This window comes from Pseudonaja textilis, chromosome 3 (assembly GCF_049901715.1).
Source record: "Pseudonaja textilis isolate UNSWEBS1 chromosome 3, rPseTex1.2, whole genome shotgun sequence".
NCBI classification, from domain to species: domain Eukaryota; kingdom Metazoa; phylum Chordata; class Lepidosauria; order Squamata; family Elapidae; genus Pseudonaja; species Pseudonaja textilis.
The window spans coordinates 196,989,774-197,016,610 of NC_141992.1; the positions used below are offsets into that span (position 1 = coordinate 196,989,774).

Genomic DNA, 26,837 nt, shown 5'->3' on the forward strand with positions numbered 1-26,837 from the left:
CCTCTCCATTAACCCTTATTACATTCTTGGCAGGACTAGACTTCCTGTCTCAGGAACTTCTCTGGAGTTTTTTTTCCCTCCTTTGCTGGTACTTTGCTTGCGTGGAGTGACGGTTCAAAGTTACAATGGCACTGAAAAAAGTGACTTATGACCCTTTTTCACACTTACGACTGTTGCAGCATCCCCACAGTCATGAGAGGCCAGGCAAGAAGATGCATGCCTCGATGTGAGTGATATTGAGTTGGCCACACCCAGCCAGTCACATGACCATCAAGCCACACCCACCAACTAACCCCCCCCCCCCAGAACCGGTTGTTAAAAACTTTGAATCCCAACCCTGGTTGGAAGGGATCTTGTAGGTCATCTAGTCCAATCCCCCAGCCAAGCAGGAGACCCTATAGCATTTAAGACAGGTGGCAGTCCAATTTCTTCTTGAAATCCTCCAGTGATGAAGCTGAACTTCTGAAGGCAACTTCTGTTCTCTTGGTTGATTGTTCTCACTGTCAGAAAGTTCCTCCTATTTCCAGGTTAAATCTCTCCTTGTTCAGTTTCCATCCAGTGTTCCTTGTCTGGCCTTCAGGTGCTTTGGAAAATAGCTTGACTCCTCCTCTCTGTGGCAGCCCATCAAATATTGGAAGGCTGCTATCCTGTCTCCCCTGGTCCTTCTCTTTACTAGACTAGCCGTGCCCAGTTCCTGTAACCGTTCATCGTATGTTTCATCCTCCAATCCCCTAATCATCCTGGTTGTTCTTCTCTGAACTCTTTCTAGAGTCTCAATATCTATTTTTGTATAGTGTGGTGACCAAAACTGGATGCAGTATTCTAAGTGTGGTCTTACTATGGCTTTATAGGGTAGTATTAGTACCTCACGTGATCTTGATTGTAACCCTCTGTTAATGCAACTTAGGATTGCATTGGCTTTGTTTTTTGTCTTGCCTTCTAGAAAATAGTTTGACCCACTCCTCTCTGTGGCAACCCTTCAAATATTGGAAGATGCTATCTTGTTTCCCCGGCCCTTCTCTTCCCTAGACTAGCCATGCCCAGTTCCCGCAACCATTCATTGTATATTTGAGCCTCCAGTCTGCTCATCATCCTGGTTGCTCTTCTCTGCACTTTTTCCAGAGTCTCAACATCTTTTTTTATAGTGTGGTGAGCAAAACTGGATGCACTACTCTAGGTGTGGTCTTACTAAGGCTTTATAAAGTGGTATCAGCACCTCTGTTGTGAATCTGTGCTTCCTCATTCTAGTCAACTCAAGCTTACATTAGACTCTCCTGCAGGTCTTTTAACGTTAAGGATGATGTATCTGTGTTCCAGGTCTCGTGTAATGCAAATCTCGTTGTGGGTGGTATGATGTGCATGGCAGCGTGGGTGGTACCAAAGAGAGATTGTCCAACCGTTCCGCTTATCGCAGCTTTTCATCTACAAGCAAGGTCAGAAATGCATCTGTGCTGGTATTTAGTGAAAGTGTATTTGTGGAGGTAGAGTTGGCTTGTAGGACCAAAAACACCTTCTAACGGAAGAAGATATCATAGGAAGAAGTTGTGTCCTAAGCTCTTAGCAAAGACGGGAGGGGAATGTATTAAAACAGGTGTGACTTTGCACTATCTGCAGGTGCTTCCATATGGCCCTAGTCTCTATACAGGTAGTCCTCAACTTATGACCACTATTGTGCTGCAAATGGATGTTGCTAAGTGAAACCTTTGTTAAGTGAGCTTTGCCCCATTTTATGGCCATTCTTGCCACAGTTGTTAAGTGAATCGCGGCAATTGATATGTGAGCAATGAAATTGGGAAGCGAACCCAGCTTCCCCCTTGACTTTGCTAGTCTGAAGATCGCAAAACGGGATCACATAGGCACTGCAACCGTCGTAAATGTGAGTCAGTGGTCAAGCATCTGAATTTAAATCATGGGACCAACTATGGGGATGCTGCAATTAAGGGGGAAAAAACAGTCATGATTCACATTTTTCAATGCCATTGTCACTTTGAACAGTCATTAAATGAACCGTTGCAAGTCGAGGCCTACCTGCAGGGTGGGGTGGAGTGATAAAGGGAGATCCAACCTAGAAATAAGATACATTTCCTGGCGATGAGAACAATTAATCCTGGAATTGTGGGTGCTCCATCATTGGAGATTTTCAAAAATAGACTGGACAACCTTTGGACCGGGATGCTTTAAGGTCTATTGTCTTGGACAGGGAGTTAGGCTACTTCCAAAGGTCCCTTCTAGCCTAGTAGACAACATCCCACAACTGGCGTCCTTCCCATGGATAGGATTGCAAATTCTTAGCACCCTGGAAGGCTGCCTCTTCTTTAGGTAAATCTGAGCTCTAAAACATTCACCAAAGAGGATTAGGAGGCTGGAGGCTAAAACCTACGAAGAACGGTTGCAGGAACTGGGTATGTCTAGTCTAATGAAAAGAAGGTCTAGGGGTGACACGATAGCAGTCTTCCAATCTCTCAGGGGGCTGCCCCAAAGAAGAGGGAGTCAAGCTATTCTCCAAAGCCCCTGAAGGCAGGACAAGAAACAATGGATGGAACCTCAACAAGGAGGGAACCAACTTAGAACAAAAGGAGAGATTTCCTGACAGCTAAAACAATTAACCTGTGGAATAATTTGCCTTCCAATATCCAAGAGGTTACCACAAAGAAGAGGGGGAGGTTTTTAAGAAGAGATTAGACGACTATTTGTCTGAAATGGTGTAGGGTCTCCTGATTGAGCAAGGGGTTGGACTAGAAGACCTCCAAGGTCCCTTCCGACTCTATTATTCTGTTATTATGAATAGCAGATGCCATGCAGAGCTGCCAGGAACTTCTGCCATGAAATTCCAAGTTTCCTCATAATTTATCCCGGTCTCCCCGCCACCACCATTCCTCCCTAGAAATGCAAGGTAGGTCCAAGGGTTGGACGGGAAGACCGATGTCCCTTCCAACCTCCTAATTCTACGTTCTAGAGGAACACCTTTGAGATGTTCTTACGAGGCAGCTCTGGATCTCGCTGCCTTTCACCATTCTGCCTTCTGAAATTCATGAAATGCATGGTTTCTCTTTTCTTTTCTGCAGGTTGTTTGTCCGAGCCCCGAGGAAGAGCCTCGATCCAGATGTGAGAAGGCTGGATTAATCTGCCGCTGAACTGGGGCCCAGTTCTCTCTCTCTCTCTCTCTTTCTCCTGTTATGTCCATGATCTCCACTTTGACTGGCAATTGCTTTGAGTTCCAGAGGACCAGGGGACTAGGATGAGGAGGAGCAATAGATATTCCTTGAACCTGCTTTGGTTGTTGCCACCGTTCTTGGCGTGGACCGTGGTGGCCCTTGACTTTGGACCTTCGCCGTGCACCACCTTGGTAAAGGGCAAGTTTTTTGGATACTTCTCCTCTTTGGCTGTCTTCCCGTTGAACGCTTCCCATTGCAATTGGATTATCCAAAACCCCGATCCTCGGAGATACACCTTGTACATGAAGGTTTTGAAGCCCCTGGGATTTTGCGACCGCCAGCAGATACGCACCTACCAATTCGACTCCTTCTTGGAGTCGACGCGGACGTACCTGGGCATGGAGAGCTTCGATGACGTGCTGAACCTTTGCGACAGCTCTACCCGCTACGCTTTCCTCCAGTCCAACAAGCAGTTCCTCCAGATAAAACAGACTCTTTCCAAAGGGGACAGCAGGTGGGTCAGGTGGAAGCCCGCCAAGGTTCAGGAAAGAGATTTCTCGGTAGAATATCTCGTGGTGGGCAACAGGAGTCCCAGCAAGGCTGCTTGCCAGATGTTGTGCAAATGGCTGGATACTTGCTTGGCCACCAGCAGCAGCTCACATCCTTGTGGCATCATGCAGACGCCATGTTCTTGTTTCAGCGGTGAGGTATTGGACCAACCCAGCGAGATCCTTGGCTTAACCAAAAATCAGGACAACTGTTTCAAGGATGGGATTTACTTGGAGAATTGCTTGGGTTCTACCAAGGACACCAGCGGGCTGGATTTCTTGGGTAAGTAAGTGGCGGATGCTTTGATTGAAGGTTCCCCCATGGAATGTTTGCCTAACTGGCTGATGGGATAGGACTTATTTCCTTTTAAACTGTGATGGGGGCCATCACAAATACGCTTATCGTCTGAGTTAATTTGCTTTGATTTAAACCAGTTATGACCAGCAACAATAGATATTATCTCGACTTGATGCGTTGAATTTAGATTTACTGATAAAGAAATAAAGGGATGCTAGTATAGATCGAAAAGGGGCTCGGAGGCTAAGATGCAGAGCTTGTTGATCAGAAAGGTTGGCAGTTCGGCGGTTCGAATCCCTAGTGCCGCGTAATGGAGTGAGCTCCCGTTACTTGTCCCAGCTTCTGCCAACCTAGCAGTTTGAAAGCATGTAAAAAATGCAAGTAGAAAAATAGGGACCACCTTGGTGTGAAGGGAACAGCGTTCTGTGCGCCTTCAGCATTGAGTCATGCTGGCCACAGGACCACAGAGACATTTTCAGACAGCACTGGCTCTTCGGCTTTGTAACGGAGATGAGCACCGCCCCCTAGAGTTGGAAATGACTAGCATGTAGGTACAAGAGGAACCTTTACTTTTACCTTAGTATAAATCTATTTCAAGCTATTTAGCTCTCATCAACTAGCCATACCCTTCTGGGATTCAAACCCAGTCCTCTTGCATATTAGGTAGTTGTATTAACCTCTAGGCCATGGGCTTTCCTCATTTTGTCGGGGAGAGATTAAGTGTTTTTCTGGTGAGACAGGCCTATCAGGGCAACCTGGTCTACCCAATTATGGGACAGGCATACTATCTCAACTTGAGTTTGAAAAGGAACGGGTGAATATGCAGGGTGTGCTCAACTTGCAAACGTTCATTTAGCGACTGTTGGAAGTTACAACGGCACTGAAAAAAAGTGATTGGCAACTGCTCCTTGCATTACTGTCCATCACAGCATCCCTGTGATTATGGAGTCAAAGTTGGGGTGCTTGGCATTTATTGTTGACTGTTGTAGTGTCCTGAGGTCATGCAACTGTCCCAGAGGGCTTCCGACAAGCGAAGTCAGTGGAGGGAAGCCAAATTCATTTCACCACCGCATGATTACTAATTGCAGCAATTTGCTTAATGATCAGGGCAAAAGAGGTCATAAATTTAGACGTGATTCGCCTTGCTTAGCAACTACACTTCTGGTCCCAATTGTGGTTGTAAGTCAAAGACTACTTATATTTAGCCTTCTTCTCAGGAAGAGCCATGGTGGCGCAGTGGTAAAAATATGGCATTGCAGGCTGACTCTGCCCACTGCCAGGAGTTCGATCCTGACCAGCTCAAGTTTTCCTCAGCCTTCTATCCTTCAGAGGTCTGGAAAATGAGGACCCAGACTGCTGGGAGGCAACAGATTAGAGAGGGCAGGAAAACAACTGTGAAGCAGTATATATGTCTAATATACAGTATTTGAGGGGCTGCCACAGAGAGGAGGAAGGGGTCAAGCTATTTTCCAAAGCACCTGAAGGCCAGACAAGGAATAATGGATGGAAACTGAACAAGGAGACATTCAACCTGGAAATAAGGAGAAACTTTCTGACAGTGAGAACAATCAACCCATGGAACAGAAGTTGCCCTCGGAAGTTGTGGGAGCGTCATCACTTGAGACTTTCAAGAAGAGATTGGACTGCCATTTGTCAGAAATGGTGTAGGGTCTCCCACTTGGGCAGGGGGTTGGACTAGATGACCTACAAGGTCCCTTCCAACTCTGATTATCTTTTAAATCTGTTAAATCTGTTAAGAAGGAGAGAGGGAGGGAGGGAGGTGGGAAGGAAGGAGGGAGGGAAGGAAGGAATGAAGGAGGAAGATGGGAAGGAAGGAATGAAGGAGGAAGATGGGAAGGAAGGAAGATAAACAAGAAGAAGGAAGCCGTAGGTTAGAATGCAATATTGCAGACTAATTCTGCCAACTGCCAGGAGTTCAATCCTGACCAGTTCAAGGTTGATTCAGCCTTCCATTCTTCCCAGGTCAGTAAAATGAGGACCCAGATTGTTGAGAGGCAAGAGGCCGACTCTGTAAACTGCTTAGAGAGGGTTGTAAAGCACTGTGAAGTGGCATATAAGTCTAAGTGCTATCGCTGTTGCTTCTCCTAAGAATCCTGGGTGTTTGCATGTCTGTTCTGAGTTCTTGGGAAGCAACAATAACTCTTAGAATCATATTTTCTACTAAAGTTTCAGAGTGGTTGATCATTGCCCCATTGACCAGTCACTGCAGCTATTGCTTAGTTGTTGAGGAACAAAAGACCCAAAGTTATGGATACCTTCTACTGTTATGACATTGTCTTCAAGACAGAAAAATGGAAAATGATAGAAGGCAAAACGAGAAGCAATGGGTGGAAACTAAACATGAAGAGAAGCAACCTAGAACTAAGGAGAAGTTTCCTGATAGAACAATTAATCAGTGGAACAGCTTGCCTCCAGAAGTTGTAAAGGCTCCAACACTGGAGGTTTTAATGAAGAGATTGGACCACTATTGGTCTGAAATGGTGTAGGACTTCCTGCTGGACCATGGGGTTGGACTAGAAGAAAGGGAGCAGAGAAGACTAACAAAGATGATTAGGGGACCGGAGGCTAAAACACACGATGAATGGTTGCAGGAACTGGGCATGGCTAGTCTAGTGAAGAGAAGGACCAGGGGGAGACAGGATTTATTTAATTTATTTATCCGATTCATCGGTCGCTTACAAGAGAATAGGTATAAGTATAAACATGAGTAAGAATACAGGAAATAGGTACGAATAAATGGGGACAATAGGACAGGGACGGTAGGCACGATGGTGCACTTATGCACGCCCCTTACAGACCTCTTAGGAATGGGGTGAGGTCAATGGGGTGAGGATAGCACTGGAGGGCCAAGCAAGGAATAAGGGATGGAAACTGATCAAAGGGAGGTTCAACGTGGAAATAAGGAGAAATTTTCTGACAGTGAGAGCAATAATCAACCAGTGGAATAGCTTGCCTTCATTCCTGGAGGCATTCAAGAAGAGACTGGACAGCCATTTGTCTGAAATGGTAAAGGGCTCCTTGCCTAAGGAGGAGGCTGGACTAGATTTCCGAGGTCCTAAACAAATATTCCTATTCTATTCTATTCTATTCTATTCTATTCTATTCTATTCTATTCTATTCTATTCTATTCTACTCTACTCTACTCTACTCTACTCTACTCTACTCTACTCTACTCTACTCTATCCTACTCCTACTTCTACTCATACTCCTACTCCTACTCCCACTCCACTCCTCTCCACTCCATTCCAATTGATTCCACTCCATATCTTCTCTTCTCTTCTCTTCTCTTCTCTTCTCTTCTCTTCTCTTCTCTTCTCTTCTCTTCTCTTCTCTTCTCTTCCCTTCCCTTCCCTTCCCTTCTCTTCTCTTCTCTTCTCCTCTCCTCTCCTCCTCCACTCCACTCCATTCCATTCCATTCCATTCTAATTGATTCCATTCCACTCCATTCCACTCTCCACATTCCACACTCCACACTCCACTCCTACCATAACAGTTTATTCTGATCAACTCAAGCTTCACTGAATGTCCACAAACCTTAAGTGACACAACGTGAGTCATATTCAGATTTGCAACTGGTAGGTGGACAAGACTTGGCTTCAACACCCCTCTTTTCATATTTGCTTCATATTTCCTACCCAAAAGGAAATTCTCCTTCCAAAAAGAAAGTTGGAATCTCTCCCTCCTACCCCCACACGCATAAAGTTATGGTGGACTTGCCAGCCTGATGTTGCTTCAAGAGTTGTTTTTATGCCTATTCCTTTGGAACAGAATCGTACAATTTCTCGGCAATTTTAAGCTGCTGTGACATTTATCTTAATTTGAAATGCAAATGAAAACCAAGAGAATTGGAAAAGGGAGGAGGGAAAAAAGAGAGAAGGAGAAGAGAAAGCTCTTCCCCCAGGCTCCTAAGAGAAGGACAAGAAATAAGATGGAAACTTCATCAAGGTGAGATCCAACCTAAATTAAGGAGGGCTTTCCTAACAATCAGTGAAACAACTTGCCTCCAGAAGTTATGGGTGCACCATCCCTGGAGGCTTTCAAGAACAGATTGGACAACCATTTGTCTCAAACAGTACAAGGTCTCCTGCTTGAGAAAGGAGGGGTTGGACTAGAAGACCTCCAACCTCCAAGAGAGATTCAACCTGGAAATAAGGATAAATTTTCTTGCAGTGAGAACAGTCAACCAATGGAACAGAAGTGGCCTTCAGAGGTTGTGGGAAGCTTTCAAGAAGAGATTGGACCTTCCAACTCTGTTAATCTGTTAATCCCTTCCAACTCTCTTCTGGATTGAATTGAATGAATCAAGGAGGCAAACACCCTAGAACTAAGGAGAATTTTTATTCCGTTAAAAGAGAAAAGAAACAGTCATGTCCATCTTTTTCCAGGGCAGTGCTATAATTTTACAAAGGAAACTTACAGTCTCAGCTTTTTGCTTTGATAGAATTAATAACTACCTGACATTTCCATGTCAACAAGTGAATCAATCAATCAACAAAACCCAAAGTTAAACTTCCATTTCCTCCCTGTTTCAAGCACAAAAGTCTATTTGTATCTCCAAGCACTGACAATCTTCAATTTGCAACAGTTCACTCAGTTCAAAGTTACAACGGCACTGAAAAAAAGTGACTCGTGACCATTTTTCACACTTATGACCATTGCAGCATCCCCATGGTGGATCACGATGTACATTCAGCTGGTTGAGAACTGACTCATATTTATGACGGTCGCAGTATCCAAGAGATCATGTGATCCCATTTTGTGTACTTCCGATGAGCAAAGTCAATGGAAAAGCCAGATTCATTTAACAAATGTGTTACGAAGCAAGTGATTCCACTTCACAACCAGTTGTAAAATGGGGCAAAACTCACATCACAAATTTCTCACTTAGTGACGTAAAGGTGGGGCTCAGTTGTGTTCATCAGTCAAGGACTAACCTGTAGGAGCAAAACTAAATTCTGTTGTTTTCCTCGATGAAGACCGTTGTCAGCGTTCCAGGGAAACAATCTCCAACACCAAAACTCTGAGACAGGCATTTTCTCAAAGTTCCTGTCAACTCATAAAATATTTCTATGGTCTTTTAAAGTTGCCAACAGAAAAGGAGGGGGGAGCAGTGCAGCAGTTTGCAAAGAGAAACTGCATTCCATAAATGTTTTCCAAGGTAGTTTCTAGGTGACTGAAGTTTCTGCCATGCCATGTTTCTTTCCATTTCTTTCTTCTTTTGCTTTTGGCTGCACGCAAGGAAAGCAGCCAAAGTCTTTCTTTTTCTCCCCCAAACTCCACCAGAAATGAGTCTTTGGGACCCTACAATGCAACCTGCTCCAAGAGGCTGCGCAGGCATGAGAAGTCTCACAAAGATTCATTTCTGGCAGAGTTTGGGGGAGAGAAAGAAAGACTTCTGCCGCTTCTGCTGCTTTCCTTGCATGAAGCCAAAAGTCTCTCTCTTTCTCTCTCCCCCTGAGAATGGAGCTGGAGCTGATATCCGGCGATCCCAAATAAAGAACGGTCGATCGGTAGGAAAACGGGGTGGGGAATTTTCCAGCAGACTTTTGGGGGGATTTTCCCAGGGTCTCTGGTCCGCAGGGTTTAAAATTATGAGTTTGGTGGTCCCTGAGGTCCAAAAGTTTGGCAATCCCTGGACTAGAAGACCTGCCAAAGCTCCTTCCAGCTCTATTTCCAATTGACCGATCTTTCATATTTCTTTTGGATCTGGGTTGGGGTTTGGATTCAACACCGACTCAAACAGCTGCGGGTGTCTACAAATATGGAGGCCCACCACATTTTTTTTTTCTTTCCGGCATGTCCTTGCCTCTTCCTTCTCTTGGCTGTCTTCTCTGGGTCTGAAAGCAGATGGTAGAAACCAAAGGGCAGGCATTGAGATCTCTGCAGAGCATCAATAAAACAAGCTATTATCCTAAACCTGGTGCACCCACAGCAGGAACCCCGGAAGCCAACGACATGGTCTTGGCAGATGCCACTGTCGCTCTCATCAATTTTGCATGCGATTTGCATGACTCACACTGAGCATCAAGAGGGAAAGATAAATCCTCTCCCTTTCACCATGGAAGCTGAGAAGCCACAACGGTCATTGCAAAGTCGGAGGAAATAACCATTTGCTGGATGTAAGCGATCCCGTTTTTGATCTCCTGGAACTATTCTGGAACAACTGAATGGCGGACATGGTCTCCTTCCATGTTTGGTTGTCACGGTGTAAAAAAAGATGTTGAGACTCTGGAAAGAGTCCAGAGAAGAGCAACAAAGAAGATTACGGGACTGGAGTCTAAGACGTATGAAGAATGGTTGCAGGAACTGGGTGTGTCTAGTTTGATGAAAAGAAGAACTAGGGGTGACATGATATCAGTCTTCCAATCTCTATGAGCCACAAGTGGCACAGTGGTTAGATTGCAGTACTGCAGGCTACTTCTACTGACTTCTGGCTGCCTGCAATTTGGCAGTTCAAATCTCTCCAGGCTCAAGATTAACTCGGTCTTCCATCCTTCCGAGATGGGTAAAATGAGGACCCAGATTGTTGGGGGGAAATACATTGATTCTTAGAGTCCAGAGAAGAGCAACAACGAGGATTAGGGGGCTGGAGTCTAAGACGTATGAAGAATGGTTGCAGGAACTGGGTGTGTCTAGTTTGATGAAAAGAAGGACTAGGGGTGACATGATAGCAGTCTTCCAATCTCTATGAGCCACAAGTGGCACAGTGGTTAGATTGCAGTACTGCAGGCTACTTCTACTGACTTCTGGCTGCCTGCAATTTGGCAGTTCAAATCTCACCAGGCTCAAGATTGACTCGGTCTTCCCTCCTTCCGAGATGGGTAAAATGAGGACCCAGATTTTGGGGGGAAATACGTTGATTCTGTAAACCGCTTAGAGCAGTTTACAGCACTTAAAGCACGGTAAAGTGGTGTATAAGTCTAAGTGCTATCGCTAATGCTATCTAAGGCTGCCACAAAGAGGGGAACAATCTATTCTCCAAAGCACCTGAAGGCAAAACCAGAAGCAATGGATGGAGACTAATCAAGGAGAGAAGCAACCTAGAACTTAGGAGAAATTTTCTGACAGTGAGAACAATTAATCAGCGGAATGGCTTGCTTTCAGAAGTTGTGGGTGCTCCATCACAGGAGGCTTTTAAGGTTTGGCAACCATTTGTCTGAAATGGTATAGAGCCTCCTACTTGAGCAGGGGGTTAGACTAGAAGACCTCCAAAGTCCCTTCCAACTCTGTCATCCTGTTATCCTCCTCCCCCTCCTCTTCTTCTTCTTCCTCCTCCTCCTCATTATCATTAACTTCCTCCATTCCCCAAACTTCCCTCTTCTAGTACTGATGTAGTTACTTCATGGAGTAATGAAATGTCTGCAGGTAAATAATCATGCTCAGAGAGCGCAATGGATTCCTCCTCCTGTTTTTGTTCTTCTTTCATTCTGCAAACTGCACTCTTCTAGCAGTGATGATGTTACCTAGTTGGGTCATGAAATGTTTCGAGAAGACATGTAAGCTCAGAGAGTTTGTCATCATTGTTGTTGTCATCGTCCTCTTTCTCCTCCTCCCTTGGTGTAGGGTTTCCTGCCTAAGCAGGGGGTTGGACTAGAAGACCTCCAAGGTCCCTTTCAACTCTGTTATTCTATTCTATACCTCAGGGGTCTTCAAACTTGACAGCTTTAAGACCTGTAGACTTCAACTCCCAGAATTCCTCCTCTAGTCATGTTAGCTCAGGAATTCTGGGAGTGAAGTCCACAACTCTTAAACTTGCCAAGTTTGAAGGCCCTTGCTATACCTTCTCTATTCTGCAAACTGCCCTCTTCTAGCACAGATGTGTTACTTCATTGAGTAATGAAAGGTTGAGTCTGCAGATAAATAGCCATGCTTAGAGATCACCAAGGTCTCTACACTTCTACCCCAAGCTGCAAATGTTCTCCTCCATTAGTCTTTTAGGTTTAGTTTACTTTATTGTTGTTAGGAATGTAAGTCATCTAACAGCTATTTGGGTTGGAAATATATAAACCAGGATAGACATTTTAAAAACTGTCTCTTTAAGAAAATGCAAAATTTGTAATTTGGTGTGGTTTCTCAAACGGCCATAAGATGGAGCCAGAAACCTGGGTTGTTTAGTCTTAGTCTCAGAAGAAGTCTCAGTGAGTCTCTGTTTTCCTTCTGTTGGAGAGTTTTGCCATTCCTCCATTCTTCTAATTGACTGATATTCTTGGATTTGATGTAAGTCTGATACTGAACTGTTTTTGATACTGGTCTTTGTTATTGGATTATTCCTGGACTGAAAACAGACTGATCTCACCTGTGAATGACTTTGGACTGCTTGTTTAAACTTTGCTTTGGAAGTAAAAACCTACATTTATTGTACAGTGTATCTGTGTGCTGTGTGTGTACTATTCAAACACTTCTCTCACTACGTCTCCCTGTATGCGCTCTTCTCCTAATGGGGAATTACCTCAACAATTGTCATTGCACCTCGTACAATGAAATCAAACACCATCTTCAGTGCACATCATGACCATGAAAATAAACACAAACACACATCCTTCACCCTCCATACATTGAACCGAAAACCCCAGACACCGCACCAATATTGCACTATACAGCAGAATTCAACAGAGCTATTGCCCTGGGATAGAAGCTGTTTTTCAGCCTATTTGTCCTTGTTTTTAATTATCCTGTACCGTCTGCCAGATGGTAATAGTTAACAAAAAAAAGGGTGCCCAGGATGAGATGGATCTTTGAGAATGTTTTGAACTTCCTTAAGGCAGCGGGAGCTATAAAGCTCTTCCAAAGAGGGGAGAGGGCAACCAATGAACCTCTGGTCAATGACATTAACCCTCTGGAGTGCCGTCCTATCTGCCACTGTGCAATTGGCAAATCATACAGAGGTGCAGGAAGTTAAAATACTCTCTGTGGTGCAACGGTCAAAGTTCACCAGCAGTTTTTCATTCAGTTGTTGTTTTCTGAGAAGTCTCAGGTAGTATAATCTCTGCTGGGCCCTTTTGACCAGCCCCCCCAGGTCAGGTCCTCTTTTATGGTAGGACCCAAAAACTTAAAACTGGCCACTTGCTCCACTCGGTCTCTATTGATACTCAAGGGCTGGATGTCTGATCTGTTCCTTCTATAGTCCACTATCAGCTCCTTGGTCTTATTGGTGTTGAGGACCAAGTTATTGTCTCCACACCACGAAAGCAACCATTGGTCCACCTCATCTCGATAAGCAGACTCATCCCCACCCCTGATTTTACCCTAACCTTACATTATGGTGGTTACCAATATGATCATGGGAAACAGAAAGCAATGAGGAAGATCTTGTCCATAGGAAGTAAAGTATGGTTGACACTTCCCACACCACATATGTGCTTGCTTTCTCTCACGCATACATACACCAAGCACACACTTCCTTTGCAACTCTTTTACCCACTCTGGGAGAGGGAATCCAACATTCCTACAATACTTCTTTCAAAGGGTAAAAAATCCCAATGGACACCAAGTACATTCTCCTCTCTTTCACGGACCTCTCTGCTCATGAGCTCCTGAAGGGAGACCATGGTCCAACTAAAACAACTGGTGGTCCTCATTCCACATTCATTGCCATGGCAGTCTCCTTTTCATGCTCAGAAGTCAACGTCACACCCTAACAATTTTGCATGGTGGCACACCTCATTAATTCAAGGCTCATCGCCATCCCACATGGCTTCTCAAATTGAGTGAATGGTTATTAGTTTGGGGGATATAAATTACGGTATGATTTACAGCCTGGGCATCAAAAGAGGAAAGTGTTGTGAGAAAGAATGTGGCAGGATGTAACATCTGAATGGTGGAAGACTTGCTAAGTGCCCTCTGGCTACAGCAAAAACAAAACCATTTACTTTTGGTCCGTGCCTAGCAAGCATTGAATGATAACCCCATTCTGCTAAATTTCCTCATTAGCTTACAAATTAAGGCAGAGGAAGGAATCGGCTTTTAGTTTGCATGCAATATTTGATAAGGGAAAAATTTGGTCACAGCTGTCCTTAATGCAAGTCTTGCTGCATGCTTTGCTATTCAGCAAGTGTTGCTATTCCTGGACGAGGACTGAAAAATTTAGGGAAGCTTTTGCAGTGATCTGCATGGTTTGGAAAATGTTAATTAGAATAGAAATAGGAATAGGAATTAGAATAGGAATAGGAGTAGGAGTTGGAGGAGAAGAGAAGAGAAGAGAAGAGAAGAGAAGAGAAGAGAAGAGAAGAGAAGAGAAGAGAAGAGAAGAGAAGAGAAGAGAAGAGAAGAGAAGAGAAGAGAAGAGAAGAGAAGAGAAGACTGGTAGAAGAACAGAATAGAACAGAATGGGAAACTATGATCTATAGAACTGATCTTGGTTTGAGGGGAAAAAGCATCTAAGTCAGCATAAGAGTGGTTTTGGGAAAGAAAAGAAATATATTTTGGGAAATTCCTGTACAGTGATGATTATGAGGTCATTTCCATGCTATCTGATGGAATTTGTGGACTAAAGCATACTTTCTGATTTACCAGACAATTGGAAATAATGGACATCTCTTCGCTCATTGCTTCTGTGCCTCTGAAATGCTCACCAATCACTAACTGACAACTGACTGGGAATCAAGAGGCCATCTGAAGGATATTTATCTCTCCTCAAGAAATGTTCTTCTAATGTGTCTATTAAAAGGTTTCCGTGGCCAGTTGTGTCCAGTCTTCATCTCTGTTTCTTGTTTGGGGGAAACCAGTGTTGTCTGAAGACATTTTCCTTGGTCATGTGGCCAGCTTCATGCCAAGGTGCATGGAATGCTCTTACCTTCCCACCCAAGTGGTACCTATTTATCTACTTGCATTTGCATGCTTTGCAACTGCTTGATGAGTGGGAGCTGGTGCAAGAAACGGGAGCTCACCCCATCATGCAGCACTTGGGTCTCAAACACAGGCTGGCAGCTCTTCAGCTAACAAGCTCAGCATCTTTAACCGCTGAGCCATCACGGCCCTAATACATGTATAGTTACTTCCAATTTTCTTCCAATTCCCAACCATCATGCTCTCCGGACATTAGTGACTGCTGTGCAAACTATGACATTCTTATTAAGTAAATGCTTTTACTGGAGATATTGATGTGAAAATAAATCCTGGGTTTTTTGCAAATGTTTCTATGAATGAAGCGGATTCCTCCAGATAACGATTGTTCTTTGTTGTCTTTTCGTTCTTTTCATCTTGATGAAGTTTTGTTTCTTTGTTTGTTTATTCTTGGTCTGGAGATGTTCTGGGTATTTAGCCGGCAAAGATAGATAGATGTGTTGATATTGCAAGGATCTGTTAAAGTCTGTTACACACACAATTGAGAGAGATAGCATCGGGGAGAAGACCATTATGTCTCTGTGATGTGTAGGATTATACCTGTGAAAATATAAAGCAATGGTAATGCCATTTTTAACCTCTGTGTTAACCTAAAATAATCTACTGGAATATTATGTAAGAATTCTCTATTGTTTTGTATAAAGGTTATATATTTGGCAGGTTATGCTCTCCAGTGTCATGTTAATGATGGAGATTGCTGGAAATGGAAGCAGGTAAACAGGTCAAGGAAACAGATGTTATACTACAATAATAATAGAGTGTTGCGTAGGGAGATATGTAGTTGGATAGATTGTGAATCCGGAGTGGGGCAGAGACTGTACATTTGAACCTGTATATAAACCCCAGCTCTTCTAGGAAACATTGATGGGTTTCAAAGACCAGTCATTATGCAAGGTGCCAAGATGTCTGACTACATATGTATTGCATTTTATAGGGTTTTTACAAGTAGCAAAAGGCAACATAGATACAGCATCAGGATTGGAGAATAGATACCACATGGGTGCAACCTCCCAACCCACATTGGTAAAACCAGCCAACCAATCCTTAGGAATAGTGGCGATGCTAGTAAAATGAGATCACCTATAAGTCCAGAAAGTCGGGGACTTTCCCACCCAAGATAGAGAATGAGATCATGTAAAGAGGCCCCTGTATTAGACACTGCAGCATGCTGCTAGTGCCATCCACAGGAACTCCATTGCTACTACAAAGCATGTCTTCTGCCCATGAGCAGAATTCCCTTTTGCAAAAGCTTTATAATAACACTCTTATTTATTGTTCACATGTCTCCAGGGTCTACCTGAGAGGTTGATTTTTATCACAGTCTCAAAAGAGGACAAAGTGCCTGTCCAGTCTCTTCTTAAAGACCTCCAGTGATGGAGCACCCACAACTTCTGGAGGCAAGCTGTTCCACTGGTTAATTGTCCTCACTGTTAGGAAGTTTCTTCTTAGTTCCAGGTTGCTTCTCTCCTTCATAAGTTTTCACCCATTGGTTTTTGTCCTGCCCTCTGGTGCTTTGGAAAATAAGTTGACCCCCTCTTCTTTGTGACAGCCCCTCAAATAGTAGAATACTGCTATCATGTCACTCCTAGTCCTTCTTTTCCCTAGACCAGACATAACCAATTCCTCCAATTGTTCTTCATATGTCCCAATGATGCTTTTTCAAGAGACAACTGGACTTTCTGCTTTTTCTTTGAAGATGTTTCGCTTCTTATCCAAGAAGCTTCTCATTCAAAGAAAAACCAGAAGTCCAGTTGCCTCTTGAAAAAGTACCTTTGGGACAACCCTGCCTTGGATGACTGAGACTCTTGATAGATATTCTTCATATGTTTTAGCCTCCAGTCCCCTAATCATCCTGGTTGCTCTTCTCTGGACTCTTTCTAGAGTCTCAACATCTTTTTTACATCATGGAGACAAAAACTGGACACAATATTCAAGTGTGGCCTTACCAAGGAATTATAAAGTGGTACTAACAATTCCTGTCATCTTGATTCTTTCCCTCTGTTAATGTCCTTTATCTATCCATCTATCTATCTATCTATCTATCTATCTATCTATCTATCTATCTATCTATCTATCTATCTATCTATCTATCTATCCCTCTATCCCTCTATGCCTAACTGTCTGTCTATCTATCTATCTATCTATCTATCTATCTATCTATCTATCTATCTATCTATCTATCTATCTATCTATCTATCTATCTATCTATCTATCTATCTATCTATCTGTCTGTCTGTCTGTCTGTCTGTCTGTCTGTCTGTCTGTCTATCTATCTATCTATCTATCTATCTATTCCAGCCTGCCTATCTATCTATCGTCTGTCTGTCTATCTATCTATCTATCTATCTATCTATCTATCTATCTATCTATCTATCTCTGTCTGTCTGTCTGTCTGTCTGTCTATCTATCTATCTATCTATCTATCTATCTATCTATCTATCTATCTATCTATCTATCTATCTATCTATCTATCTATCTATCTATCTATCTATCTATCTATCTATCTATCTATCTATCTATTTCTATTTATCGATCAATCGATCAATCTATATGTCTTTCTGTCTGTCTATCGGTCTATTGATCTATCAATCTATCTATCCATCCCCATCCCCATCTCGCAATTAAAATTGTGCGCACTTTCATCAGGAGTATCTCTTCTTCTCTTCTGACACTTTTCCACACTCCTTCTCAAATGGCTGATCGCATGCCATTTGGAAAGCAAAGCAAACATATTCGTTCCGCAATTAAATAATTGGATGATCTTTTGGCAAAATGAAATAGCGTGACCGCCCCTCCCCACATGTACCCCTCTGTTCTCTCCTTCCCCCTCATCTCTATTTTTTAACACCACTGCTGCTTCCCACATCCTTTCCAGAGAGATAATAACACCACTCAGGGAAAGAAAGAAAAAAAAAACCTTTGAAATATGTCATATTTTAATTAATGGACTTCCTTGTATCAACTTTATACTACGCAATAACAATAAAAATCAAGGAGAGGAGCAACCTAGAATTAAGGAGAAATTTCCTGAGTGTTAGAGCAATTAATCAGTGGAACTACTTGCCTCCAGAAGCTGGGAATTCTCCAACACTGGAAGTTTTAAAGAAGAGATTGGACTACCGTTAGTCTGAAATGGTATAGGCAGGGGTGAGATTCAAAAATCCCAGCAACTGGTTCACTGGTTGCTGGATGAGTATGGCCATGGTGGGCGTGGCCTACCAGAACTTCCAGCGGGGCCATTTTTCACCTTCCCCGGAGTCCAGAGGCTTCCCTCAGGACTCTGGGAGGGCAAAAATGGCCTCCCCCGGCCTCTGGAAGGCCTCCAGGAGCCAAAAGCAGGCCCATTTCTGAACTTCCAGAACTTCTAGTTCAGACTATTTTTCAACCTCCCAGAGCCTCCCTGCATTTACCTGCGTCCAAAACGGGCTTCGTGGAAACTCCTAGGAGGGATGGATGCCCCGTTGGTGGAGCCTGTTGGTTCAACTAATGTAAATTTAACATCCATTTCGCCCAAAACGGCCCAAAACGGCTGAATGCACCCCTGGTTTTCCTGCCTGAGTAGGGCGTTGGGTTAGAAGACCTCGAAGGTCCCTTCCAACTACTCTACTCTACTCTACTCTACTCTACTCTACTCTACTCTACTCTACTCTACTCTGTTCTGAAGACCAACCTGTTTTGTGTTTGTATTTGTACTTTGTCTTTCTACACTTGGAAGTAGAAAGGATAACTAGATTTTTCCTAACCACCATATGGCCTCCCCCTATCCTGGTTTCTTGATTCTGGTTTCTCCATCCAATGCTGGAGTTAGAAAGCTCTCAGCCACTGAATGAAATGCCAGCTTTATTTCTAGTTAATTAAAAAAAGAAGAAGATGTATTTATCAATTTGTAGGCCATCTCAATCATCAGAGTAACATTTTGGTTTGGTTTTGGACCCGTGATTCAATTTTGATTACCCTCAACATTTCTCTTATTATTATTATTTTTTAAAAAAAAAAAACCTGTTTAGAAGTATTTAGAACAACAGAGTTGGAAGGAACCTTGGAGGTCTTCTAGCCCAACCCCCTGCCCAAGCAGGAGACCCTATACCATTTCTGACAAATGGCAATCCATTGTTGGCTGTTGCTTGTATCCTAAGGCTGAGAGAAGGGGACCGGCCTAAAGTCCTCCAGCTAGCCGTGAGTCTAAGGCAAGACTACAACTCAGAGTCACCAGGTGTGGTTTCCCCACCTTCGATCACTATGCTGAACTGGCTCTCGGACTTTGTCTTGGTTTATTCATGAAACATATTCAGCCAACAGGGAGAGGAGTGAAGGCAAGATGAATGTGCTTTAAATAAAGGAAGAGATGGATAGAAATTCAGATCTTACATCTCTTTCTGTCTTTGGGCGATGTGGGGAGTAGAAGTCTTTTCCTTTTGGAGCAGGTGGAACTTTTAATGCCTGTGCACTTCAGCAACCAAACCAAGCATGTCTGATCTCAAGCATAGATTATTCTTCTTCCTTCTTCCTTCCTCCTTCCTCCTTCTTCCTTCTTCCTTCTTCTTTCCTCCTTCTTCCTTCTTCCTTCTTCCTTCTTCCTCCTCCCTCTCCTTCTCCTCCCCTTGCCCCCTCCAACACCCCTTCAACTCCTTTCTCTTCTTTACCTTCTTCCTCATCTCTTCCTCCTCCCTTCCTCTCTCCCTCCTCCCTCTCCTGTTCACCTTATTTTCCTTCCCTCACCCTCCTTCTCCTTTCCCTCCCCCTCTCCCTCATTCTCCCCCTCTCTCTGCTTGTTCCCTTCCCCACCTTCCCCTTCTCCTTCCCCTCTCTCCCCCCTCCTTCACATTCTCCTCCTTTCCCTCCTTCACCCTCTTCCTCCTCCTCCTCCCTTTCTTTTCTTTTCCTCCTCTTTCTTTCCTTCACCTTTCCCCTCCCTTCCTCTCCTCCTCCTCCTCCTCCTCCTCCTTTTCCTCCTCCACCAAAAGGTATTAGATTCCAACATAGCTGCATTTGAATGATCACTCTCTCTGGGACTTTAGGGGTTAAAACTGAAAAGCTGTGGAAATCCTTGCACATATTTGACCTTCCAACCTCATGTAATCCCCAATCAAATTGAGGTTTCTTTCCTTTTTTTAAAAAAATAGGTTTCTTTCCTATTTTTTGCTAAATATCTGGAAGCCGCTTTCTCACGTCTCATTACCTGGACAGAATTTAATCTCACCTCCATCACGATCACATATTTTTCAACATGCCTATAGAAAGGACTCTGCACTTCACAGCTGACCTTCCCTGCAAGAGCTGAGCCTGGATAGCGTTTGTGTGGGGTCCTACTTACCCTACAGGTGTGCCCCCTCACACCTGCAGGATATATGCATCCCCACATAAAAGCTATACAGGTTCTAATGTACTCTATATTCACAAGAAAAGGGGACATGGTGGCTCAGGGACTAAGACGCTGAACTTGTTGATCAGAAAGGTCAGCCGTTTGGCGGTTCGAATCCCTAGCACCGCGTCACGGAGTGAGCTCCCGTTACTTGTCCCAGCTTCTGCCAACCTAGCAGTTTGAAAGCATGTAAAAAATGCAAGTAGAAAAATAGGGATCCCTTTGGTGGGAAGGGAACAGCAGCGTTCCATGAGCCTTCTGCATTTAGTCATGCTGGCCACATGACCACAGAGATGTCTTCGGACAGCGCCGGCTCCAATGACTAGCACATATGTGCAGGAGGAACTTTTACCTTTACCTTTTTATACTCACAAGAACATCGAGTCTGGAGGAGAACATTCCACACCAGTACAAATGTCGTTTTTCTTGGAACTTGCTGCAAGCCAGGAATAACTCTTGCATAAATTTTGAGCGGGTGAGAAAAACAGCCTTCCTGATTGCTTGCAGTTTTTTTTTTCTTTTCTTTTTTCTTTTGTTAATCTGATGTGCCAGCATGCTCCATGCGCCCGAGCGGATTGCCAAGGCGAGCCGATCATGCAATTTGCATCGCAGCAGCCATGCACATTCTACTCTTGGGAGGGCTCTGGGCTAAACGTCACATCGCACGGCGATGTTTCCAAGGCATGTTCTGTCATTTTCAGGGAAAAAAATAAATAAAATCTCTTCATTTTGCAGCCGCCTCTCAGGGTATGTTGGCTGGTTGTTGGAATGGGGACAATTTAAGCTGGGCTTAATTGGAATGGAGCTGGAAGGGACCTTGAATAGTCTTCTAGCCCAGCCCCCACCTCAAGCAGGAGACCCTATACCATTCTAGACAAATGGCCGTCCAATTTCTTCTTGAAAACCTCCAGTGATAGAGCACCACAACTTCTCAAGGCAAGCTATTCCACTGGTTAATTATTCTCACTGTCAGGAAGTCTCTCCTTCATTCCAGATTGCTTCTCTACATGATTAGTTACCATCCATTGTTTCTTCTCCTGCTTTCTGGGGCTTTGAAAAATAAGTTGATCCCTTCTTTTTGTGGCAGCCCCTCAAATACTGGAATGCTGCTATCATATCCCCCCCTAGTCCTTCTTTTCTCTAGACTAGCCAAACCCAAATCCTGCAACCATTCTTCATATGTTTTAGTCTCCAGGCTTTTAATTATTGTAGTTGTTCTGCTCTGCACTTTTCCCCCCCCCAAAAAAGGTTCAACATCTTTTTGGTAAGGTGGTGACCAAAACTGGATGCGGTATTCCAGGTGTAGCCTTACTAAGGCTTGGTAAAGTGGTACTAATACTTCATGTGATTTGGATTCTGCACAGTGTCCCCTAACAACCATCTTGTCAGCGATGGAAATTCTGCTCCAGAAGTCATAAGTCAAGAACTACCTGTAGTAGATCACATTCTACTTCTTTTTTAAAAGATGGATTTATTGTGTTTTCCACCAATACAACTCAAATCATCATCATATTTTCAAATAGTATTTCGACTACAAATATTATTAGCTTATAAGTCTTAATACATTCAATAATACATCTATTAATAGCTATTATTTTGGTCAATAATTGGTTTCATCTTATATTCTTATGTATTTTACATATTTACAAAGGATTTTCTTAAGGTCTCTTACAGTTAATCTTCATGTCTTATTTCTTAAATCTGTTCACTATGCATTCATACCATTTGTGACAGATTGAATAACACTCGGAGTCCTCCTTCTCTTTCATTTTTAATGTGAGCATGTTCATTTCCGCACATTCCATTATTTTTTGTTGGACTAATTCCTCACTGGGGTGTTAGGAGTTTTCCACATTTGTGCAAAAGCTATTCTGACCACTGTTAAGAAGTGTAAAATTATATTTATATTTATATTTATACATATATATAGATGCCATCATCAGGCTTCTGATTCCAGAAGCCTGATGATGGCAGATGAGATTCTGCTGAAACGTTGCTACAACTTTAAAAGCACAACTACAATGACGGAAAATACCCAAACAAAGCTGAATGCCATACATAGTACCGCGAAAACTTAAGAAAAATTTATATATATATTTGTTTCCTTAAGTTTTCGCTGGTATTACAATGTATGGCATTCAAGAGCTCAGAGTTTTCACACGTTGTAGCTGTGTTAAAGTTGTAGTGACGTTGCAGCAGAAACGATGATGGCAGATGAGATTCTGCTGAAATGTCGCTACAACTTTAAAAGCACAACTACAATGACGTGGGAAAATACCCGAACAAATCTGAATGCTATCTATCTATCTATCTATCTATCTATCTATCTATCTATCTATCTATCTATCTATCTATCTATCTATCTATCTATCTTGGGTAGGATCACATTCTACTTCTAACACACAAGTAGGAAAAGCAATCACATGTATTTTATTTTCAAGCTGAACTTCTGCCGTAACCAGGTCTTTTCAAAGATCTAGACTTTTGTCTAGATCTGTGCTCCTTGCTGTTTGACCTGAATTCAAACTCATAACCAACTGAGCACCTCCCCAAAGGAAGACCTCGCTTCTCTCATTCTGTGCTTCCCACTGCTTGACCTGAATTCTGAACTGATCTTGGGAGAAGAAAAATGCATGTTGATTGCTCTTCTTGGTTTGAACAGGAAGGGTTGGAGGAAAAAGTGCATCAAACCTACAGCAAGTCAGATTTCAAACCATGATGATCATTTTTATTTACCGCGGTGATCTGTTTCCCTGAAATCTGGATGTTCTGACTTTATTTATCAGATATTGATCCAAGGAATGTTCAGTGAAATGCTAAAAGTGAATAAACAGACCCGTTGTTTAAAAAAAATGTGGAAGAATAACACTGCAAAAATTCTCCGGAGTTTCAAAAATAATGTTTTAACCCAACAGATAAAAAAGGTCTGTGCAGATTCTCAGCCTTCCAGGTCATGGCTTGTCCTTGAAAATGTTTCGCTTCTCATCCAAGAAGCTTCTTTAGCTCTTTCGCTTCTCATCCAAGAAGCTTCTTTAGCTCTGACTGGATGGTGGGGAAATGGAAGGATTTATATTCCTTGCAGACAGCTGGTCATTTGCATCCTTTCAGAGGGTCATTGAAGCACTTGGAGGTTTATCAGTCTCCTCAGGTTCACCTGAGTGGTGCAAATGGATGTTGAGCTTTCCTGGAACTGTTCAAAGGACCGTATTGTAGATTGGAGAGAGATATCTGCATCAGTGTCCTTTCAGCAGTTCCAAGAAGGCTTCACACCCATTTGCACTACTCAAGTGACTCTGAGGACTCAGATAAACCTCTAAGTGGCCTCAATGACTCTCTAAAAGGATGCAAATGACCAGCTGTCTGCAAGGAATATAAATCCTTCCATTTCCCACCAGCCTGTCAGAGCTGAAGAAGAAGCTTCTTGGATGAGAAGCTTCAAAGAAAGACAAGAAAGTCCAGTTGCCTCTTGAAAAAGCACTTTTAGGACAACATATCGAACAGGAAAAAGTGAGGACTTCAGCACAAGACGTAGAATGAAAACCAGAATAGACGCAGATACATACATCTATCAGAAAGGGGTGCTAAGCACCACACTGTCTGAAACTGGAATTAGAAATCTTGCAGGCAGTGATTTAAGGACACTGTTCTTTGTTAAGCTCCTTTTATTGCAAGACCTGGAAAAGCCATTAACGAACGAACCAATGACTCCAACATATAAAAGCGCAAGCTATATCTCTTTATTAAACTGAATCCTCCTTTAAAGAACATCTTGCCCTTGAGGTGTGAATGGTTAACAGTCTCAGGTTTGGGGATTCAGAAAGGATTAACATTGTCTGTCCTTATTTTAATGACCCATCCGGTCTCAGGGTTTGTTTCAGACTAAGTTGTGGTGATGGCATGTGAACCTGGAGAAGGAATGTGTATGTGTGTAGATGTAGGAAAAGAGCGGATAGAGCTGGGTGAAGAGGAGTTAAACGAGTTAATAGCTTAGAGTCATTACGTCACCACAAATGGTTCAAGTCCAACCCCTCTAGGATAGATTTATGGAAGGATAGATGCAAGATCATATGAAGTATTGGTACTGACTGCTTGACAATCCCTTGGTAAAACCACACTTAGAATGCTGCATCCAGTTTTGGTTTCCACAATATAAAAAAAGATATTGAGACACTGGAAAGAGTGCAGAGAAGAGCAACAAAGATAATTAGGAGGCTGGAGGCTAAAACATGTGAAGAACAATTAAAGGAATTGAGTATGTGTAGTCTTACGAAAGAAAAGACTAGGAGAGACATGATAGCACTGTTCTAATATTTGAGGGGTTCCTGCAAAGATGAAGGTTCAAACTATTTTCCAAAGGACCAAAAGACAAGACAAGAAACGATCACTGGAAACTAACCAAGGAGAGAAGCAACCTAGAACTAAGGGGAATTTCTTAATGGTGACAGCAACCAACCAATGGAACAGCTTGCCTTCAGAAGTTGTGTGTGCTCCATCACTGGAAGGTTTCAACAATAGAATGGACACCCATTTGTCTGAAATGGCATGAGCCAGGGTCTCCTGCCTGAGCAGGGGATTGGACTAGAAGACCTCCAAGGTCCCTTCCAACTCTGTTATTCTTAAATTTGACACTTTTAGTCCTCCACATGCATTTACCTATGTTTTTTTTTTAAAGCTTCCTTCTTGTTGTGTGTCTCTGCTTTATCCTTATGGCTGCAGCTGGAATTTGTCAGAAATAGTGCAGGGTCTCCTGCTTGGGTGGGGGTTGGACTGGACTAGAAAATACACAAGGTCCCTTCCAACTCTGTTAATCTGTTAAAATTGTCATCTCTTGAATTCTTCGGGATAAAGTGGAATGGAATAGATTAGAATAAGTTGGAATGGAGTAGAGGAGAGTAGAGTAGAGTAGAGTAGAGTAGAGTAGAGTAGAGTAGAACAGAACAGAACAGGGAATGGAATGGAACGGAATGGAATGGAATATAGTAGAATAGAATAGAATAGAATAGAATAGAATAGAATAGAATAGAATAGAATAGAATAGAATAGAATAGAATAGAATGGAATGGAATGGAATGGAATGGAATGGAATAGAGTAGAATAGAATAGAATAGAATAGAATAGAATAAAATAGAATAGAATGGAATGGAATGGAATGGAATGGAATGGAATGGAGTGGAGTGGAGTGGAGTGGAGTGGAGTGGAGTGGAATGGAATAGACTAAGGTATAGAATAGAATAGAATAGAATAGGGAATAGAATAGAATAGAATAGAATAGAATAGAGTAGAGTAGAGTAGAGTAGAGTAGAGTAGAGTAGAGTAGAGTAGAATAGAATAGAATAGAAGTCCCAAAAACTTGGCAACTTTCAGACTTGTGGACTTCAACTCCCAGAATTCTCTAGCCAGCTATGCTAATTCTGGGAGTTGAAGTCCACAAGACTTAAAATTGCCAAGTTTGAAGACCTCTGAAATAGAAGAATGGGATGGGCTGGAATCAAGGGTGGGATGCTACTGGTTCTGCCCGGCTCTGTAGAACCGGTAGCTCTGAAGAGCAGAAGACACCAAACCGATTCTATGTCGGCTGCTGTTTGGCCCACCCAACCGCCCGGGCTGTTACCTGATCTTTATTTCCTGCTTTTTCAACCTCAGCTGCTTTGCGCAGCACAGCTGAGGTTGAAAAAGCAGTAAAAAAAAGTGCTTTTTCAAATACTCTGCACCCGTGGGCAGCGCTTATCAGCTGTCTGGGCAGCACAGCTTTCGGTGTATTACATGCACACACAGCAAAACACAATAACCAAACCAGTAGTAACACTGGTTGAATCCCACCCCTGGTTGGAATGGAATGAAATGGAGTGGAGTGAAGTAGAGTAGAGTAGAGTAGAGTAGAGTAGAGTAGAGTAGAGTAGAGTAGAGTAGAGTAGAGTAGAGTAGAGTAGAGTAGAGTAGAACTGAACTGAACCGAATTGAACTGAACTGAATTGAATTAAATTAGAGTTGGAAGGGACCTTGGAGGTCTTCTAGTCCAACCCCCTGCTTAGGCAGGAAACCCTACACCACTCCAGACAAACGGTTGTGCAATCTCTCCTCAAAACCTTCCAGTGTTGGAGCATTCACAACCTCCCCAGGCAAATTGTTCCACTAATTAGTGGTTCTAACCGTCAGGAAATTCCTCCTTAGTTCTAAGTCTCCCGTTTCATGTCAACACTGCTGCAATTAACTCTCTTTTGTGAATCGGTCTGCCTCACTTCCCAGTCTGTGGCCTTCGGAGAGGGTTGCCAGTGAGGGTTTTCCAGAACTGTGTTCTGGCTGGGCTGTTAAAAAGGGTGGAAAGGAAATGAGTGATGGCCTTAATCTCCGATGGCCGTGAAAGTCCCCGGGAGCTAGGGATGACTTTTGACTGCTTGATCACTCCGATTTCTCATCTGTCAGGGAGTACAAACATCCCATTAAAATTGCCAACCGATCTTGAAGATATCAGCTCCAGGTGATGGGCAAATAATAATAATCAGTGGAGAGGCCAGACATTGTTTGAGGAAAGATAGAGGAAGGAGAAGAAGGAGTGAAACATTAAAGGCATAGCCACAAATGTAGAGTTTGTTTTTTTTTCCTGCAAATGA

At 43.0% G+C, this 26,837-nt stretch overlaps 1 protein-coding gene across 1 annotated transcript in view; it reads left to right on the forward strand.

Annotated features, from left to right (window-relative positions):
- Nucleotides 1-3,075: 3,075 nt before the first annotated feature.
- Nucleotides 3,076-26,837, forward strand: part of ADGRB1 (adhesion G protein-coupled receptor B1) — a 268,637-nt gene continuing 244,875 nt past the window's right edge. The window contains exon 1 of the mRNA XM_087931808.1: nt 3,076-3,986. Coding sequence (XP_087787934.1) covers nt 3,239-3,986 — 748 coding nt within the window. The 5' untranslated portion in view covers nt 3,076-3,238. The remainder of the gene's footprint in view (nt 3,987-26,837) is intronic.